Below are 22,815 nucleotides of genomic sequence, written 5' to 3'. Positions count from 1 at the left end.
CGATCAACTTTTGTTCTATTAATGCGCTTTCATGCGCCACACGTAAAAAACCTTGATGGCACGTCTCTCGTGTCATCCGCACAGAAATCCAAAAGTAGTAACACTACTAAGGCCCACTTGCACCAACCACTCAACTCAGGGTTAGTGGGCTGTCATCTGTCAAATTTCAAAATCGTGGGTTAACCCTCCATTTTCGTTGGTACAAGTTGCTCTAAGTTACACACAGAACAAAAGTCTCCTTCTTTGTCTAACTCGGGTGTTTTAAGAAATATAACCGTGACAATTTACAGATACATTAGATAACTTTGTAAAAATGAGTGTAAAATGTATGTAAAACGGTTCACTAATGTCTTGCAGAATCTTTTTTCGCATATATTTGATTTGTATAATAGTTTTTGGCAGAAGTCACATTTGGCAGAATCACCTTACGCACAATGTGCTTTGGCATAAATCATTTCGCAGATTTTTATAATATCGAATCTTACGTTGGCATAATGTTGATTAGCATAATAGTCGAATAGTACTTTCGCAGATAATATTTGTGCATAATGTTTAGGCGGCATAAAATTGTAATTTGCTTTTTGATAGCGAGTCGGATATGTTAGGGATGCAATATATTAAAATTATGCTAAATCAAAGTCGACCAAAGTAATGTTAAAAATATGTGGTATGCGTGGTAGTAATAATGCTAATTAAGTTTTCTGCAAAATTACCATTCGACCGAAAGTGTTTCTGCGAAACATGTTATGCGAAGTGTGTTTCTGACCAAAGTTATTCTGCCAGATGAGGGTAACCCATGTAAAACCGTTAAACTAATTATCAATAGGCTTATCAAAGTCTGGTTAATACATAAACATCATATCGTAGGTACCTATTACTTAATGGTAAGTTATGAGAATGCAAATCAAAAAGCAAATTTGTATACTTAAAACCAGTTTACTTAACTTTATTTCATATCTGAATATTATAACGATCTTACAATACTTACGAAAATGGAATGTAAATATTTTTGTTTATTTATATCTTCATCGTTTTCACAGATTTCATGCTTTGTTTACATTTAATTAATGTATTGCATAAACTGCGGCATCAAACAGCTTCACCAAAAACAAATAATTAAACAAAACAAAGTACTCATTGACAAATAAATTTAATTTTGGCATAATACAGCATAATTATATTGTATATATTTTAAGGACCTTCCTTCACTCCTTGAATAAAATAGACAATACTAAAACAATGCTATTTGTATTATTGAATAGTCCATTATCGCTTTGCTTTCCGTTTGCATTATAAAAACGATACCTTATATATGTCTGATTAGTCCTTGCAGTATCCGGCATTGTGAAAGCATCTATAATTGACTCAGCAATAAAATCCTAAACCCGCTAATACTATGTACGGGTACTGACCGGCGTGAAGACAGCTCGATATATAATGTTCCATCCAACAACATCGGCAAGGAGTGGCAAAATATAAAAGCAAGTGACAAGATAAGCTAAGAATATTATTGGAGAAGTAAAGCGTTAAAAAATATGGAATGGATTGATGAGGAATACGAGCAAAGAGATGCGGCTTAGATACCTCCAAAACGGCGACTTAGGGTAGGTTCAGATGTCAGGCGTTCAACGCGCATTTTGCGGCCTGAATATAAACCTATGTAGTTGTAAACGCGCGTTGAACGCATGTCATCTAAACCTATCCCTTAGAAAACAAGCCCGTAGCGAATTTACGTGCCATATACCTTCAACGCCGCCGCAGCTTGTTCGTGCGTAGCCCGCGTCAAGTCCCGTCCGTCAACGCTCAGAATCCTGTCGCCCCGATGCAGCATGCCGTACGCCGCCCCTCCCACCGACACGCCGGACACGAAGACGCCGCAAGCATCGTCTTCGACGCCGCTCGCCGCGTCCGCTTCCCCGCCCAGCCCGCCAACTATGTCCATACCGAGGCGGGACCCCGAACGGACTAGTCGGACCATTCGCACACACCTGTTTGTGTAAATAGCGATTTATTAAAACAATTCCAGTTTTTTATTGCTTGCGAACATTTTAACAGTTGCTATACACTGATTAAAACTTTCACGATTTTTACACATACCTATAAAATATTGCAAACGTGACTTAATCGCGTATAACATCAATCGGAGAAGACAGCATGACCAACCACTGAGACCGGAATAACACCGTCCTCGAAACGTCGAAGGTTAGTTCACGCGAATAAGTCTCGAGTTTTCAATTTCAAACATTTTCCATGAGTGTTATAATGGTTACGAAAAATATACATATTATAAATACTTAACGCAAAATTATGCATAATTGCGTTTATTTAAATTATTTACTTAGGACAGTCATTCTATCACAATATAAAATAAACATTCACTGCACGTAGTTCACCGACTAAATTAACTTGTAATTAAAGCACGATAGACGGGCGTATGTCCTTTCAAATTTAGACATTTTGCCCAAACTAAATGCCATTCCATTAAAACTTTAATTTTAGCACCCCAATCTCTGTATAGTTTCATAATTTGATACCATTCAGTTTTTTAACTATTCATATTTGATTGATAGTAAATTTTACCATATAGTATAATGGGGGATGTCTGAAAATTTTAAAATCGCCTGATATTTTTTCTGGTGATAGGAATAAGCATTTCTATTTACAGAAAAAAATTACAGATTTTTTGGTAGCACCATACATTTTATAAAAATAAAAACGTGTTGCTCGACTGCGCATACGACCCACTTCGGCAGTTATGAGTTTTGTCTTAGTCTTTAAAAAAATTCCATTTTGAATCTGTGCTGGCCACAGACACCGACAGTTGATTGTCAGCTTGACATTTTTCTCGGAGAATTCATAACCATATCTGGTGAACTATTTATTACTGTTTTCGACTCATTTTCTCTCCCTGGCCTCTGATTTTGCCTCCTTCTACGACTACCTTCGCTCTCGAACCCCGGACCGTGATTTTACTGGCTTAAAACGACGACCTTTGATTTTAAACCCTGGACCTGATTCTACTTGCATTAACGAAGACGTGTGCTTGCCCTGCTTGCTGCCGACGGCCTTTGCGTTGAACCCCGGACCTGATTACAATTTTTAAGCCCATTGAATTGGGAAAACGTGGATAGGTACTAGCGATTTTGTAAGAGCTAGTTCATCTAATTTGCCAAAATGTGGAACAGCGACAAACACAATGCCTGTGAAGAAGAAATTGATGAAAGATGCAGAGATATTTTGGACAGAGAATGTGTATCCCATTAATTTAAAAAAGTGCAACTACATGTTATTAAAGTGTAATAAACATAAATTTGTCTTGATCTATATTAACATTATTACTCATTTTAGCACCCATAAGTACGTTTTCACATTATTCGATCTAATACCAGATGTTGGACCGATATCCCATACATTACAGGCGTCGTCTTGGATTTTTTCCATTGAAATCCTTCCGACATCCAATATTGGATCGGGTAATGTGAAAACAGGCTAACTCCTAGTAGTGATTCATAAGCGCACCTGCCTACAGATGAGAACTAGAGAAGGACCTGTGCCCTAAACAAATAACTTTAGATTGTTGGTTTATTATGTTGTAACATATTTTAATATTATGTATAAAAAAATTGTGTCGATTAAGTGCATAATATTTTTACAACAGACCTGATTCATATTTTAGTATTTTGCTTATATGATATGAAAAAAAGTGTCAAATGGTAGCAATAGTAGATTGTGCAACAAGGGAGAAAAATGAGATATATATCTTGAGTGTAGCAAGGTATTCTTAAATTTAATCCTGAGCGTAGTGAGGGATTCAAGTGTTAAGACACAAGGTGGAATTAAATTTGCTACACATATTAACATCAACTTTTAGGAAATTTATATATAATGATATGTTATATGAACATAAAAAATGGTATGTTATGTAACCATGTAAAAAAAATGTGTCCTTGAAGGGAAAAGTATCACTTTGGTCCCTAATAGCAAAGAGGAAAAGTGCCTCTTTGCACCCTCCTCGCAGTGCAGGGAAGAAAATAACCCTTTCTTTTCGAATCCCAGTCACTACACTCAGTATTCAATTACATATAGAATACTTCACTTTGTTCACGATTCAATTTATATCCTCGCTATAAATATGCAATTTTGCTCCCTCGTAACACAATCTACTATAGTGCTGTTAATCATGCTTTAACAGTATGGAGGGCCATAGAAGAATATGGAAAGCCATAGCCGACTGAATTGGATAGTAACTTGACAGTAACTCCACACACCTACAACTCAGAAGTAAAATAAAACAACACAATAAAATAAATCAATTATATTTTATTATAGGACATTGCAAATTATAAAAAAAAATGTATTTTACCATATTTTTCCTATTGGTCTATCCAAAAAATACACATTTTATAAAATACCACCGTGTCAGATATTTATGGCTTTCTTTTTTATGATATTATTGCCAGCATGTAACTGCATTTTAAGGTTGGTAAACAAGACACGGTATCTTACACTCAGGTGGTCTTCACAGCAAAATCGCACTCTGGTTGGGCAGTTCCTGCCAACCTATTGACACCAACTTTCCTTCAGCTCCTTTCTTAATATGAACAATTTTAAATCTGGGTTTTTCTGGTTGGTTTTAGAACAAGTTGGTATAAAGCATGTTTTGGGATCCTTATATCGTGTTTATGTACTTGTATTCATTATAACAAATAGTGTCCGGAACTTAAAAGCGATGATCGTCCTTATATCAAGCAAAATCAGAAGTCAGGGAGCCAAAACGGATCGTAACCAGTTCAGCAGGATCAGGTCCAGTGTTTAAAAGCAAACGTCTTCGTTAATGCAAGCAGAATCAGGTCCAGAGGTTAATATCAAAGGTCGTCGTTTTAAGCCAGTAAAATCAACGTCCGGGGTTCGAGAGCGAAGGTAGTCGTAGAAGGAGGCAAAATCAGAGTTAGTAATAATATGACATTTAGAGACTTTATACATCTCTAATTCTATATCAGTGTATAGCTACTTTGCTTATGATTAATATTTTTAGTTAATATTTCTATTAATTTCATTTGTTTAACTTTAATGAATACTCTGTAATGTTGACATGTAAAAGTGCCCCCGTGGCCTATTTGCTGAATAAATGATTTTGTATTTTGTATTTTGTATTTAGAGGCCAGGGAGAGAAAATGAGTCGAAAACAGTAATAAATAGTTCACCAGATATGGTTATGAATTCTCCGAGAAAAATGTCAAGCTGACAATCAACTGTCAGTGTCTATGGCCAGCACAGATTCAAAATGGAATTTTTTTAAAGACTAAGACAAATCTCATAACTGCCGAAGTGGGTCGTACGCGCAGACGAGCAACACGTTTTTATTTTTATAAAATGTATGGTGCTACCAAAAAATCTGTAACTTTTTTCTGTAAATAGAAATGCTTATTCCTATCACCAGAAAAAATATCAGGCGATTTTAAAATTTTCAGACATCCCCCATTATAAATATTATAATACAAGAACACAATATGCTATGATGGTAACATCAATCTGGCTCAAATGGCCAATTGCAATGGTTATTTATAAATATATGATTTATATTTAAAGACATATGTATCAGATGTGACCATTTTATATTGGGTTTCCATTTATTTCGAGCCAAATTTATGGTTAATATAATTTTTTGTATCTTCTTTTGTACTTTCGTTCAAGTGAAAACACGATTTGTAATTTCCATTTTAAAAACCATTGTAAAATTTGACGTGAAAAGTACCTATTTATGTTCCTAGTGTACATATACGAACTTGAAACTGCACTGAACTTTATTGCGTTAAGATATTTTTCCCCTCACTAGCTCGGAAACACGTGTTTTGTCCTTTAATACCAGCGGGTAAAAACGCATTTTATCCACTAGTGGGTAAAGTAATTTGACCTTGAATAGAGTCAAATTAACTGCTTTAAAATTGATAAAAGTAGGTGAATATAGTAATAAAGATGATTTACCACCTGTGGAACTACTGGAAGCAGTGATAAACGGAATTTTTGCGTCGTGGTTTCCTCGCTATAGTGAGGGGAAAAGTTTTGTGTTACACTCGGGTGCAAATGTATTTTACTTCTCGTGTGTTAAAAAACTCGCAAGTTCAGGATTCTATTCTAGAACCACTCGCTTCGCTCGTGGTTCAACTATAGAATCCTTTCACTTGCTCGTTTTTCAATTCCACACTCGGCGTTAAAATACAACTTTGCCCCCTTGTATAACAAATAACTATTTTCTTGGCTCGCACAAAAGTTCCTTTAATCAGGATAAAACGCTTTGCATGTAACCAGCGAGCGTTGGTCTTTGTCTACAGAATAATAATCCTAAATGACATGTGACCACAATTCACAAATAAAACGTTCTTACGATTACAAAAAAGGATAGTAATCAGGTTTTTATTTGCATAGAATTTATGAAAAATACAATATAAAAAATATATATTTTTATTTTCATAGCATCAATAGCCGCTACATGTATCGCAAACTCTTCAAGATGACCAAATTATTCTTTATAACTATTCTTTCACTAGAATTGGGCCTATTTACAAGAGCGCGCGAACTAGAATTAGTATTTTAGTTACTGAGAAATGTTGAGGTTAGATAGTTTCAGCTAATAATACTATCAGCTGCAAAAGTGAATGGCGAATTTATCAATGAATTCAGTCATAATTTCTCCATGCACTTTTGCAGCTGATAGTACCTATTGAAATTCGTATAAGAGTTATCGCACCGTGTAAATAAGTCCTTATTTTAAATTCGGGCCATTATTTTATTTAGTTCGCAGTCTACAGCAGTTTCTGTTTTATAACACATAAAAATAAATCGTATCATAAGTGCCACGCAACTACAACAAATCAACTTGTATGTATCTGGCTGAAGCATTTTCTGTAATTTTAATCGCGTTTGTTGTAACACCAGGCATACGCGATACGTTCTTGCCAAAAGGGGTTGCGAGTTAACGTTTTATAGTTTTTGACTTAGTGCCAAGCGGTGGTGGTGGCAGCACTGGCAACACGTTAGCGTATAGTGTACAGTGAAATGTAGAAATATCATGACCAGTACATTGACTTATGAATGTGATACTTTATTTAAGTTTAATGGCCAGTTGTATCAACCATATTTGACAGACACATCATCGTCACGCAGCAAACTTCTATGGAACTTTCCATACACAAAAATTTAACGAACGCTTTAACGGTGACAGGCGGTTTGATGCAACCGGCCCTAAATCTCCAATTCGAACAAGAGATCAGCTGTTGAATAACTAAACTAAGAGATAGCCCGCAAAAAGGAAGCAGGATCAGCAGGTTTATTGTTCTTAGGTCAATATTGGACGAATGCATAGAATGCATTTGAGTCGTCGGCAACCCGAACCCTCCTTAGAACTTGTACATTCCTTTTTGCTGTGTACTTAACACAGCAAAAGGGAGTGTACAAGTTTCTAATAGGGTGGCAACGCGCTTGTGACACTGTTTGAGTTGCAGGCGTTCATAGGTTACGGTAACCGCTTTACATCAGGCGGGCCGTATGCTTGTTTGCCACCGACGTAGTATTAAAAAAAAAAAAAACATTTTATCTTTCAATAAAACAATATTTTAAGATTGACGCCAGATTCTTACAAATACATAGACAGATTTATACAAAGTCGTATAAATCGTAACATTCAGCTTCATGGAGGTTTAACTATTATCGGTAATTTACGCCAATTTCAAGGCTCGAGTCAAGATACGTGAAATGATTCGTAGTCTGGCGAAATGAAACGTGCACAGAAACAAAAGAGGGGAGTACCTCGGGATTTCACTCGGCTCCTCTTCCAAAAGTTCATGAAGCGTGGAACACGACGTGGCTTGAGTTTTAGCTGTGCGGACAAATGAAGATTAAATTCCTTATTCCGTTAGTGTCTGCATGCTCATTATTTTAAAATGAAGGCTCTACTGTTTGATGTTACACTTGTTTCCGTAAATTATGCAGAGACGTAAAATCAGTACGAACAAATTTAACTAACTTCAAAGCCAAGTTAGTTTTACCTGCCTTTAATCTGTAGGTACACTTACTTAGTTTAAATACCTATGCTGTTTTTTTTCTTGAAATGGTGCTATTTGTGAATAAATAACCAACAATGAATAGATATAAATATTGAATGGTTATCTCTTGTACACTACCTAATAGGTAAAATATCAAAAATTGGTTAATGTTCCTCAATAAAATAGATATAACTGAGAAAAAATAACTATAAAATAGATATAAATGTAAAACCCGTGGTTTTTTCATGATATCGTATTGTAAAATCATATATTCAAATTTCATAAGCAAAAGCTAGTGAATTATTTATATCACAACGATTTCATTGTAGATAGGTACGCCCGCGCCGTGTTCTATTTACTCCCGCCGGCGGTGTATAGAATTCTAATAAAAGTAGGTACATATATATTCCTATTGCTATTATAATTTTATCGTAGATATTTTTAAAGTCACACACGGGTCGAACGCGATAAAATAATATTTTTTACAACGTTTCGGCCGGGTTGCACTAGCCGTGGTCGCGGAAGACTGACGACCCAGCAAAGTGTCAACGGATATCAAACTACCCGATACCTATTTATGTTATAAAAACTGTATGTGACTTCAAAAATGCGTGTGTGAGAATTTAGTGTTTTATCGTATATTTCGAAGGCTACACACAAAATTAAGTTAGTAAAAACGGTGATCTTACTAGAGTAAAGCGGAGCTGTTCTGGCCACGGGCGGGACGGAGCCAGCGGGTAGCACGACCAGCGTCACCTGCTCGCCAGTGCTCCGCAGGGCTGTCACGGCTTGCGCGTGTGTCGCCCCTATTAGTGACGTTTCTATACCCTGGACAAATTCATTACATTAAAGGTCTTACGTACGTTTTTTACTAGACACAGGAGGTAGACTAACAAACAATGAAGCATTTATAAAACTTAGACTAATATTGACCGGGATATAGACCGTGATTACCTTTTTGATTTTTGTCGAGCTCCTGATATTTCGACGCAGTTGCATGCATCATCTCGGAAAACTGGCGAAGGCGGGTGAATGTCAAAGTTGCGTAGACAGCGCGCGATCTACCCTCCTTCGCGCGCGTCGGCTGCGTTCACTTTCAGCGTTACCACTGGTCGCATTCACACTCGATGGTCTGTTCAAACACACTACACTCACAGTGTCACTACGTTTGTATCGGGAGCTCGACAAAAATCAAAAAGGTAATCACGGTCTATATCCCGGTCAATATAAGTCTAATGAAAATAACCGTGAACCATTCAAAACTATTATTTATAAAACTTCACAAAGAACCAAGGTATAAGTAATCTAATGCTCAGCTACTGCTAGCGTTAAGAGTTGGTAGGCTAAGGTTTGTATTTATCTATCTCTTAACTTTTACCAAACCATAGATTATCTTAAATAAAACTGATAAATACTTACATCTTCATCCCTAACAGCCAATATCTTATCACCTAGCCTCAGTCTGCCGTCGTGGTGCGCCGCGCCGCCGACCGCGATATGCGATACGAAAACGCCCCCGCCGCCCGCTGCGTCGTCCGCTCCGCCCGCGATGCCGAGGCCCAGGCCCCGCGCCCCTCGCCACAGTGTCACCACCCGCGGCCTCCGCGCTCGACGGACCCGCTGTTGTTGACAAGCAAATGCCAGAATAAAGTAACCTGCCTATTGTAAAATACACAATAACTATATCACTATAGAACCACTCTCGGCACGACCGCTCGGCGCCATTGCCAACAACCAACTACCCCCACTCCTGCAGGTGCAGTATACTACATCCCTTCCTTATTAACGAAAATAAAAGAAACTCCCTTAAAGGCAGAACTTGTAATCAACTTATCATGGAATTAGCTTTAAATCGATACATTAAACATTTTCGCTAATCAAAGATTAAACACAGAAATCATATTAATCTTCATCTTGATCGGAGTCCGAATGAGTTACACTCTCACTATTTTTATTCACCACGGCCCATTCACCAGCTTCAGCTCTCTTGAGGTGTACGACATTTCTGCGGTATTCTTTGCCAGTCACGTCATTTCTTACTCTAACATCACCCCCGTCTACGTCTGTTACCGTGTGCGATTCAGGATTAAAGTTGGGAGTAAGTTTGTTGTCTTTTATTAGGTTCTTAACATAGACCTTTTCACCAATATCTAGGTTGCAATCTGATGCCTTTCTCTTCCTATCCGCATATTCCCGTCCTTTTTCTTTCTTTTCTCTATCCCTATCTCTTACTTCCGAATCTAGTATTTTGCATTCCATATCAGCCGCTGTGGGTATTTTGTCACGGAACTGCCTTCGGAAAAAAGTTCCGAAGGTGTTTTTCCTGTAGTGGTGTGTGGAGTGCTATTGTACATAACTAGGTATTCTAGGAGGTCATCTTTCCAGTCCTTTCTTTCAACTTGACTAATCTTGAGCCGCTTGAGTATGTCTCTGTTTTGGCGTTCGACTTCGCCGTTCATCTGCGGCCAATAAGGGATCGTATTATACATAACAATATTGCATTCTTTACAGAAGGACTTAAAGGTCTCGCTGGTAAATTGGTTCCCATTATCGCATGTCAGAGTCGTAGGATATCCTAACCGGGAGAATATTTCCTTTAGTACCTTAACAGTGTCTATAGCCGTGATGCTTCGCATAATCTTAATTTCTTTGTAGCGACTATAGTAGTCGACGAGAACCAGCAAATAATCGTTTGATGGCAGGGGTCCTAAGAAGTCTAATGCAACATCGATCCAGGGGTCAGTTGGAAGCTCTCGTCTTTTAATTGGGTGCGGGGGATTAGGCGCTGAAACAAGTGTGCATCCTTTGCAAGCCTTAACTTTGTTTTCAGCGTCTCGATCTATCTTTGGCCACCACACCTTTGTTCTGAGACGTGTTTTCATGGCTACGATGCCGGGATGACCTTGATGGGCTGCTTCCAATACCCTATCTCGAAGTCCTTTTGGGATAACTAATTTGTTTCCCCTTAGAGCAATATTTCCTTGAAAACAGATTTCAGTTTGGAAAACTTTGTAAGCGCTAACTGATTCATGCCACTTGTTTTCGTAGATTCCATTTTTAAGTGCCATTATCTCTTCGTCTGTAGCACTGACCGTGTCAATTTCCTTTAACGGTACTGCGGTCGGCCTACTGTATTGTACGATTGCGTTAATGTAGTTTTCATTGTCGAACGGCTTGGGGCTAGTGGACTCACAAAGTCGCGAAATGGAGTCGGCGATATTATCCTTTCCTGGCCTGTAAATCACCTTGTACTTATAAGCCTGCAAACGGAGGACCCAGCGTTCGATACGCGCACAAGGTTTAGATCTGGGACCAAATATTGTTTCCAAAGGCTTGTGGTCGCTTATAATTTCAAACACTTTGCCAAACAAATATGTTTTGAAATGTTCGACGGCCCAGACGATAGCTAAGGCCTCTTTCTCGGTCTGGCAATACCTTTTCTCACAGTCGGTTAGGCTCTTGTTACCAAACGCTATGACACGGGGTCCATCTTGACCTATTTGTATTAGCACAGCTCCCAGGCCCACAGGCGATGCGTCAGCTACTATTTGCGTTCTGTCAGCTGGGTTATAATAACCTAGTGTTTTTATATTTGACAAACTCGCTTTTAATGTATCAAACGCTTGTTCTTGAGAGTTAGTCCAATATTTACGAAGATCCGTCGATTTGCTCAATTTAAGCCGCACAAGCTGACGAAGGGGCTCCGTTAGTGATGCCAGATTGGGGATCCACTTCCCCACATAGTTTACCAAACCGAGGAAACTTTGGACCTCCTCAATATTAGCTGGCCTCTTCGCAGACTGGATGGCCTGAATGTATTTATCAAGCGGTTTCACTCCTTTTGCCGTCAGCTCATGACCAAGGAACTCAATTTTATCTGTCTTGTAAATGCATTTGTTTTCATTCAACAGGACGTCATCATCCTTCAGCACTTGGAGTACCTTTTTGAGCCGTGCATCATGTTCTTGTTCATTAGATCCGTATATAATTATATCATCAATGAAGTTAGCAGTACCGTCGCACCCTAAAAGCATCTTCTCTAGCACCTTTTGGAACATTTCCGGCGCGCACGACACGCCAAACATTAGCCTCTTGTACCGAAATAATCCTTTACTGGTGCTAAAGGTCGTTATGTGTCTGCTATCTTCATCAATCTCCAGCTGGTGAAAAGCATTTTTTATGTCAAGTCGGGAAAATAATTTTGCTTGTCTGAAATTTGGTAGCAGTTCATCCATCGTAGGAAGAGGGTGGTTCTCCTTATAATAGCTTCATTTGCCCTCCTCATGTCGATACAAATCCGAAGGTCACCATTTTCTTTGAGTACAGGTACCATCGGCGATACCCATTGCGAAGGCCCGTTGACCTCTTCAATGATGTCAGCTTCCAGGAGTTCTGTCAGCTTTGAGTTTACCTTTTCTTCCAAAGGTATCGGTATTCTTCTATACGGCTGGATAACTGGTTTTACTTTGTCGTCGATTGGTATTTGAATTTTAACACCCTTGAATTTGGGAAAAGTACTGATGTTGTTGACCGGTATGCCAGTCCGTAGGACGCCGAGTTTTTTCGCAGTTACTCTTCCCAAGAGGTTACGTGATCCGTTTCGAATGACAAATATGGTCGCCGTTGTTTCAAGTCCATCACGAATGTATATTTGTGCGTCGAATCTCTCTGCTACATCCAGTGGCGTTTTACTGCCATAAGGAAACAATGTCTTCTCGGGATTTGAGATTTGATCTGAGACCTTAACGTTGTGGCTTTTTAAATACTCCCACGTTTCATGAGTAATGATATTACATCTACATCCGGAATCTATCAACATCTCAATAGTAACACCCCCGACTTGACAGCTGATAACCTCATCGTTATCTAGATGGAATACATAATCCACTTCTTCGGCATCATTTTGTGGGCGTTCGAACTTTTGTCGTTTTGCTTTATCAAACTTATCATCTTTTTTGTGTTCGAATTTCCGCTTTAGTTTTTTAGTTTTACAATAATCCTTAAAATGTCCGATAATACCACATTTTAAGCATTTCTTGTCCCTGGCAGAGCATTCGGGAGCAAAGGATAAGTGTTTATTGCTACCGCATCGGTAACAAGTCTTTTGCACTCTGGTTGGTAATCTCCTAGTATCAATTTTATTTACGTCCGATTCACCCGCCTTAATTGATCCAGTTTTCCCAAACGTGTCTAGCTGCCTATTGACAGTCTCCAGTGTGGTAGCAATTGTTATCACTTGCTGTAAAGTGACACTATCACCGGCCGACAAAATCTTTTTCCGCAATTCAGAGCTATTTCCTTTTTCAATAATTTGGTCAATTAAATTTTCATCTCTCGCCGTAAATTTACATTTGTCAGCCTGTTGCCGAAGTCTCACAAGAAAAGCTTCAAACCTTTCCCCTTCGTCCTGTTTCATAAGCCTAAATCTGTAGCGTTCGTAATATCTGCTTTGCTTTGGAGAGAAATAAGCGTCTAATTGTCCTATAGCCACATTATAGACATCCACGCCCTCAGCTTCTTCAACGTGAGCACCCGGCAAATTATAATAGACTTCTTGCAGAGTGAGCCCGCCAAGATGTAGTAAAGTGGCCCGTTTTGCCACGCCTTTCTCAATATTAGCAGCCAGAAAGTATATTTCCAGCGCCCGTTTCCATTTTTCCCATCTTACACCGACAGAAACCGGGTCGCCCGCACAATCGAAATGGTCTAAACTTGGTATCGTTGATGTTACTTGAGTCATTTTGGTGCGATCTGCAACAAGACGTGATTCCGTATAGTCAAATTTGCAACCACACGACATTTTGACCACCAAGTAACATTCACCACGTGACCACATCACACAATACATGTCCACCATATCTAGTAAACATCCACATTTAGGGTCTCTCTTATTGACCTTTCATATAAAAGTCTTTCAAATCACTTTTATACAAGACCTGTCAAATTGATCTCTAGTACCATGATCTGTCATATTGACCTTCCATATAAAAGTCTTTCGAATCACTTTTATTATCATGTGGTCTATCAAATTGACCTCTCACACATACATCAGCTTTAAGTGGACAAAACCGTGGTCTATCATATTGACCTTTCATATAAAAGTCTTCCACAAAACTCTTCATATCCACTAATTGGTCTATCAAATTGACCTTTCATAACCGTACAACAATATCAAGAAAAAATAGTGAAATGGTCTATCATATTGACCATAATTACTTATATTGAAATACCTACTCAAAATAGGTACTGGCTTAACCTATCTTATCGACCTTTCAAACCAAACATTTAATCGTAGGTATACACTGCCCTGAGATCTTATTTTACTTAAATACATTTATTTATAGATCATATACAACTTATTCCAAAATACCGGTAATGACTTTCACAATAAAATGGATGACACCAATATTTGTAACTCAAGAAATCAAACAGGTAATTATTTTTATGTTATTTGGCCGTTAGGTAGCACGCGTCATCACAAATAATAGTGTAAGTACATAGTCGTAATAATTATGCACCATAGGTAATCAATTACCGTTGTAATGCTGTTACTATAATTTCGTATTTCAACTTTTTTTTTTTCAATTGTTGAATTACATTATTAAGGTTTTCGAATAAACATATAACATAGGTACTCGAAAAACCTGTTAAATATCCGGTCATTCATTAACGGTACTTTCTAAACATAGGGTAGGTACGTAAGGTAAGCTGATTATGTTTAGGTACGGTTGCAAGCAAACAAAACAACAACACAATGATGTAGGTATCATTTTCCCCGCGCTTATTGTTGGCCGGTGCAAATTTAGTAAACCAGACATTTACCACCTTTCCAGTCAATCAAGTCGCTAATTATTTAAATACATTCCATTGCAATAAACAACACCTCAGTTTAAGTTTGCTTCCATTCGTACCTACACTTTTAGTTATCTGTTCCTTCCTTTTTCTTTAGCAATTCGAATTTCTCAATGTACTCACGTTTTCCTCGTTCGCCACTTGTAAAATACACAATAACTATATCACTATAGAACCACTCTCGGCACGACCGCTCGGCGCCATTGCCAACAACCAACTACCCCCACTCCTGCAGGTGCAGTATACTACACCTATCTGCATACATAAACCGCTGATAGATATCAACATCTGAGTGTGTACTTGGAAGGTTGCCATCGGATGGAGTGGAGACAAATTGCTACAACGGCCATCCGAATAGAGAAGAATGAGGATAGAAATCAATCATATACATACGTATTCATATAATTAGATCATCGATGCCTTTTTTAGTACAGATGTAGTACGGAAAGATTTTCCTTCGTATATTTACGGAAACGTACCTACAAACATGTAATTCTATTTCAGTCAGTCTCAGTACAAGACGTACTGACACTTTGAACTAGCATGACCTTTTCGTACTACATCTAGAGGTATACCTATCTAGAAAATGGAAGTGTTTTCAATATTGAGTTCTAACTACGACTACTACTACCCTGTCCCTGTAGCGAGGCATAATAAAAATATCATTCATAACACAGCCATATAAGCGGCGAACGAAATGTTCCAATTTATTTTAAGGCTGTGGTCTGCTTGACCAGACATCGTTCGTGGCGGGCGACTGCCAACCGCCCGCTTCAGACGACATCCGAATGCTATTTCATAAATGTATGGGAATATCACTTGAGGAATTGACGGCGAGTAGCAGCGGTATTCAAACATAGCAATACAACGTCCAAACCATACCTCCATATGTTCGTACTCTGAATAATAAAGGTGGCTACGAGTCAGAGTAGATATCCAAATATAGAACGTTACTGACTTTACGAAGATGTTTCAGTGTCTCAATCTGTTCAATGTAACATCGTATTCAAACCTTCCCGTTCTGATTCAAGGTGCTAGTTCATAAATTATTCGATATCGGGACCTCGTTGCTTGTACATGCTTGCACACTATTGGGAGCGATAAATTATGCATGACTTGCAGGGCTTGAGACACCCGGTGACCTGTCGCAGTTATGCAATCAAAGACATATTTGTACGACAGGCAGCGCCGTAAAGATATCGGCGAGAGGTGGAATGACTAATAGTTATTTGTTTTACAAGGGGGCAAAGTCGTTGTTTAACCTCACGTGCCAATATTGATACCCGAGCAAGCGAAATATTCCAATATTGAACCGCGAGCGTAGTGAATGGTTCAGAATGTGGAATCTTGAGCGTTGCGAGGGTTTCAAGGCACGTAGGTTAAACAAACTTTGCCACCGAGAGAAACACAATTTTTTTCACCACACCAACACGAACAAAATACTGACTAAAAACATCAAATTAAATCGAATCCATTAATTTATTCAATACTAGCTTTTTCCCGCGGCTTCGCCCGCGTATGTATTCTTGTTTCCCCATACAAACTTTGGACCCCCATTTCACCCCCTAAGGAGGTGAATTTTAAAAAAACCCTTTCTTAGTGCTCCTCTACACCTTATAAGGAACCTACGTGCCAAATTTGGGATCTCTAGGGCCAGCGGTTTCAGCTGTGCGTTGATATGTCAGTCCGTCAGTCAGTCAGTTTCTTCTTTTATATTTATTCAATATTTATGATTCAACATCATCATTTATAGGTAAATTCTACCAGCCAGCTTAAGACATCAAGTTAAAATTTGTATGAAATTACTTTGCACTCTTGTGGATAAAATGCAATTTTGCTATCTGTTTTCGAAGAGCAAAGTAAGCCTTTACCAGTTGATGTGGTGAAATAGTTATTTGTTATACAAGGGGGCAAAGTTGTATTTTAACGCCGAGTGTGGAATTGAAAAACGAGCAAGTGAAAGGATTCTATAGTTGAACCACGAGCGAAGCGAGTGGTTCGAGAATAGAATCCTGAACTTGCGAGTTTTTTAACACACGAGAAGTAAAATACATTTGCACCCGAGTGTAACACAAAACTTTTCCCCTCACTATAGCGAGGAAACTACAACGCAAAAAATGCGTTTATCACTGCTTCCAAGTAGTTCCACAGGTGGTAAATCATCTTTATTACTAGATTCACCTAATTTTATCAATTTTAAAGCAGTTAATTTGACTTTATTCAAGGTCAAATTACTTTACCCACTAGTGGATAAAATGCGTTTTTACCCGCTGGTATTAAAGGACAAAACACGTGTTTCCAAGCTAGTGAGGGGAAAACAATATTAAACATGGTGCACATAATGTTACGTACGCTTGAACAAACAGTAAAGTTACCAGCGATATTGTTTCTTCGAAGACCGCAAAAACATGTGACATGCTCTTATGGCTTTACTAATAAGATCGCGTCATATATTGAGATTGCGGCCTTCGAAGAGTAACAGTATTATTATTGCTGGTTACTGTACTGTTTGTTCAAGGTTACATTATATCAATATCTTCAAAAAAACCGGCCAAGAGCGTGTCGGGCCACGCTCAGTGTAGGGTTCCGTAGTTTTTCGTATTTTTCTCAAAAACTACTGAACCTATCAAGTTCAAAACAATTTTCCTAGAAAGTCTTTATAAAGTTCTACTTTTGTGATTTTTTTCATATTTTTTAAACATATGGTTCAAAAGTTAGAGGGGGGGGGGACGCACTTTTTTTCCTTTAGGAGCGATTATTTCCGAAAATATTAATATTATCAAAAAACGATCTTAGTAAACCCTTATTCATTTTTAAATACCTATCCAACAATATATCACACGTTGGTGTTGGAATGAAAAAAAATATCAGCCCCCACTTTACATGTAGGGGGGGGTACCCTAATAAAACATTTTTTCAATTTTTTATTTTTGCACTTTGTTAGGGTGATTGATATACATATTGGTACCAAATTTCAGCTTTCTAGTGCTTACGGTTACTGAGATTATCCGCGGACGGACGGACGGACGGACGGACGGACGGAACTCGAAAATATGCACGCACTTCAAAAATACGCCTTTGAATTGTCAAATAATCCGTCAATGTCCATGGGAAAATTATTTTTTTTTCGTTGTAGTAGTGCTTTTTCGCAACTGTATTAAAAAACGTCGTTCGTCACACGTGCGAGAATGTCATTCTTCACTCGTCCCGAGATTTGCCACTCGCGTGCCGCTCGTGGCAAACTGTCTCGGGACTCGTGAAGTAATGACATACTTCTCGCACTTATAACGAAATGTATAGTCAATTTTTTATTTTTGCACTTTGTTGGCGTGATTGATGTACATATTGGTACCAATACCAAATTTCAGATTTCTAGTGCTAATGGTTACTGAGATTATCCGTGGACGGACGGACGGACGGACAGACAGACATGGCGAAACTATAAGGGTTCCTAGTTGACTACGGAACCCTAAAAAGTAGAAGGTTCTTGGAACGACTGTCCGATACAAACGGAATGTAATCAGAATAACAAATATAACGATTCAGCGTCATTGTTGCTTATCATCTAGCCATTGAGATGAAAATTATAAAGTTTATGATACTAATGGTGCATACACTTTATCATATACGACAAAGTTTATGCCAAAAATATATTTTTTTTGGTACAAGCGTTAATTGTTGACTGTACTTTTTGGGGTTCCGTACTAAAAAGGAACCCTTATGGTGCGACTCTGTCCGTCTATTTTTCTTAAAGCAACTCATACTTATAATTAATCCTAACAACCCTGTCTTCATTATCAAATCAACTCCATGTCATTATAACACGAATATTATTTTAAGCAAAATTTCATCTCAATCCGATTTTTTTTATATAGGAGGCAAAATAAAACGGGTAACCTGATGGAGTGATGGTAAAGAACTAAACCTGCTACACCAGAGGCGTTGGAAGAACGTTTAGCTGCTTTAAGGTGGATGTGACGCTCTTTTATACATATTAAGGTTTGGCGGTCGTTTTGGTTATATTTCCCTTCTAGTATTTTTGAATCTCAACAAACAACAAAAACGGCAACTGAAATGAAAGCTTGTAAAATTAAAAGAGTCCACTTACTAATCTTACAACATTCCCAGCCTTTTGTAGAGCATCAACGGCTACAGAATGAGGGGCATTCTCCACCGAAACGTCATTAACCTGTAACAGGAGCGAAAAATTAAGCGGATTCATACCAAAAACTTAAAAATGAAGATTTCGTGCACAAAATTTGCAACTAAATGAGGGTTTCTGTCCAGCTTTTTCGTTCCGCTAGCAAAAGTTACGGTTTACGTAAAGCGAATATAAAAGAACTCTTTTTAAAATAAATCTCATTTGACTGTCTCTTTATAATAAATCTGTAGAAATAATGTATTTAAAGGGCTTTTCTCTTATTGTTCACAATGCATAACAATGAAATTACTTTGAATTAAACATAAATTCTATTCTGTATTTGCCTCAAAGCGTTAAGTTAGGTAAATCTAGCTGAAATAATTCTCTTTCTACTGATAAATGTAACAAATTTGAAAATTTCACATTTTACAAGAAATACGAGACTTAGACAATATTACGTTTGTACAACTTATGCAAGGTTCACAAAAGTAAGTGCCATAGTTCAAAATCATATAAAAAAGAAAACTATTTCTTTTAGACATCAAATTTAATAACTCGCATAATTCACCTAATAAAAGGAAAAGTTTGTACAGCATGTTTCCTAACTACGACTTTTTAACTAGGCGATAAAAAAGTTAGACACGTCGAAAGTTTCCGATTTCATTTTCCTGCCACCGTTAAGTTCAATATTGCGAACGATTCTATTTTTTTTTTCTAATATGTAGCGGTTATGTATTTTTCTTGTCATTTATGCTTGCTTATACGTTTAGTTGGCAGTTTACTGTGGTTTGATGTCATTTATGACGGGCGCAACAAATATTAAAATTCTGGTGATGTTTCAGTATAATTCTGAAGTTGAATATGATTGCCGCTACTGACGTGACCTCACATATGTATTGAGTAAATTTAGTTTTATATTAATTATTTCCACTCGTTTCACTTCAATCTTTATTTAATGCCAGCGCTATTAATCTTCAGCCGTGGTTGATTTTTTTATAACTTTTTACAGCACTCATGCGTTTAATTAGCAATTTAAAAAGGGTTATTCTATACAGGGTGTAAACCTAATACGGGCGAACCTCTTAACGGTGGTGAGTATAGGATGTATAAAATGTAATTAGATAACTTTTACTTAAAATTGAAATATTTTTTTTATCCATACAAATTAATTCGGCCCGCAACGTAATGCAAACACACTCTCGTTAAACGCTTGTTGACAGTTGTCATTGATTGTCATCGCAACCACGTTTACAGTACATTGCTGCTGAGATTTTTTTCAAAAATTCATTATGGGGTGAAAATTAAGAGTAAATCAAAAACACCTCTTAATTAATGATAACAATATTGAATTATACGCCTGGTTTCATTTATCGCCCTTATAACGTTTACGCGCTGTATATACTCAACAAAGTGAACTTTATAGGTACGTAATTCGCAAGTCGTGATGAATTATCAGTACCTTTGATTGTGTTCTAATTTATCGCCAGTCCTTCATGATATTTTTTGCATTTTAATCCTAAAGTGAGATATTAATAATTAAAAAAAAAGAGTGTAAAAATATGGAAATGATTTCTTTGACGGAGTTTGATTAGAACTTTTACTATAAAATCTTAGAGACTAAGAGCTGGCTACGAAATAAAGCACTTGACTACCCATCACGGATAAGTTGCCATTGTGAGACCATGGACACATTTTTGTTTGATGGCAATGGAAAATTAACAAAATTAATGCAAGTTTAATGCAGAATAGTATTTTTCTTGTTGGCATTCTTATAAGAATTAAATTGCGTGTAGCTGTTAGAAGAAAGTAGGCATTTATTTATTTAAACTTTATTGCACATAAATAAATAAAAAATTACAAATGGCGGACGTTGTTAGTATTACATCACTGTTTTCAAGCCAACGCTAGTAACGAACAACCTTATCATAAAACCGAGGGGTCTATTAACTTCTCATCTGCCGGCATATACACGGTGTAATGAGGAAACCGAATCATTTTAACATCGTATTCCTCTTCAGATTTCGCCTACTTCCAGAGTTATAAGCATTTAAAAAACCGGCCAAGAGCGTGACGGGCCACGCTCAGTATAGGGTTCCGTAGTGTTCCGTATTTTTCTCAAAAACTACTGAACCTATCAAGTTCAAAATAATTTTTCTAGAAAGTCTTTATAAAGTTCTACTTTTGTGATTTTTTTCATATTTTTTAACCATATGGTTCAAAAGTTAGAGGGGGGGGGGCGCAGTTTTTTTTCCTTTAGAAGCGATTATTTCCGAAAATATTAATATTATTAAAAAACGATTTTAGTAAACCCTTATTCATTTTTATACCTATCCAACAATATATAACACGTTGGGGTTGGAATAAAAAAGAATATCAGCCCCCACTTTACATGTAGGGGGGGTACCCTAATAAAACATTTTTTTAATACAGTTGCTCAAAAAGTGCCCGTTTTTTGGCTGTTTAGCGTGCGAGAAGTTGTATTTTACGAACTAGTGCGTAAAAAGTATACGTTCCATTTTACGACTACTTACCGAGCTGTTTTCATATTAGTCTAGTTTACTAAGACAGAATGAAACTATAAACATACTATTAAGTGATTAATGTTTAAAACATTGATATTTCATATGTAATTGTTTACTTTTAGTCATACTAAACATAATTTATAAAATGGTTTATACTTTGAAAAACCGGTCATAATGAGTCGTGTAAACAGAACATGATTGGAACGAAACGCGTCTTCTACTGTCAAAGTAGAGGCACGTAGAGGCGTCTACCATGTTTTAACTTAATGCACGTTCAAAAACCTCAATATGTTTCGCGATTTGTCATAATTATTTTACGTTATTTGCAATACGTCGGGGCATAAATGGATCGATTAAATTAAAATGTATTTGTACATTACACAATCGTGTCCCAAATCGTAAATGTTTATGTTTTTATGGCACCCAATGATATAAATTATGTTAGATGAATAGCAAACTCGAAAATATGCACGCACTTCAAAAATACGCCTTTGAATTGTCAAATAATCCGTCAATGTCCATGGGAAAATTGATAGTTCGGATTGTTTTATTTCGTTGTAGTAGTGCTTTTTCGCAACTGTATTAAAAAACGTCGTTCGTCACACGTGCGAGAATGTCATTCTTCACTCGTCCCGAGATTTGCCACTCGCGTGCCGCTCGTGGCAAACTGTCTCGGGACTCGTGAAGTAATGACATACTTCTCGCACTTATAACGAAATGTACTATTTCAATTTTTTATTTTTGCGCTTTGTTGGCGTGATTGATGTACATATTGGTACCAAATTTCAGATTTCTAGTGCTAATGGTTACTGAGATTATCCGCGGACGGACGGACGGACGGACAGACACACATGGCGAAACTATAAGGGTTCCTAGTTGACTACGGAACCCTAAAAAATAACATTTACTTATTATTTCTCAGAACAAAACGCTATTTTGATGGCGATGATGGCGTTATCGGACATAATCTAACTATCCTCATTGATAGATGTCAAAAAATAATATTACAACGTTACTCAGTGCAAAAATGTATTTTTTTAGAAGAAAAATGTGAATTTTTATATTAAGTGCCAGCTTTACCAACATTTACTTTTTATGTAAAAATACATCGAAAAGAAAAACAAAAAAATATGACAAAAAAAAATTGCGAAATTTGTTTCACGTCATACATTTTATTTTTATTTTGCCCTCAGAAATGCGTAGTTAAAATCTTTCGATCCCTTCATGTTACACCGGTATAAAATTCAATCACTTTTTT

General features: G+C 37.3%; 1 protein-coding gene across 1 annotated transcript in view; it reads right to left on the bottom strand.

Annotated features, from left to right (window-relative positions):
- LOC125224646 (disks large homolog 2-like) overlaps nucleotides 1–22,815 on the bottom strand; it is a 54,711-nt gene that overhangs the window by 4,213 nt on the left and 27,683 nt on the right. The window contains exons 4-8 of the mRNA XM_048128074.1: nucleotides 19,003–19,083; nucleotides 9,462–9,662; nucleotides 8,732–8,870; nucleotides 7,807–7,876; nucleotides 1,745–1,988 (exon numbers count right to left, since the gene is read on the bottom strand). Of these exons, the coding sequence (XP_047984031.1) occupies nucleotides 1,745–1,988; nucleotides 7,807–7,876; nucleotides 8,732–8,870; nucleotides 9,462–9,662; nucleotides 19,003–19,083 (735 nt within the window). The remainder of the gene's footprint in view (nucleotides 1–1,744; nucleotides 1,989–7,806; nucleotides 7,877–8,731; nucleotides 8,871–9,461; nucleotides 9,663–19,002; nucleotides 19,084–22,815) is intronic.

Source organism: Leguminivora glycinivorella, chromosome 3, assembly GCF_023078275.1.
Source record: "Leguminivora glycinivorella isolate SPB_JAAS2020 chromosome 3, LegGlyc_1.1, whole genome shotgun sequence".
NCBI classification, from domain to species: Eukaryota; Metazoa; Arthropoda; class Insecta; order Lepidoptera; family Tortricidae; genus Leguminivora; species Leguminivora glycinivorella.
This window is presented reverse-complemented; position numbering and strand designations above follow the sequence as displayed.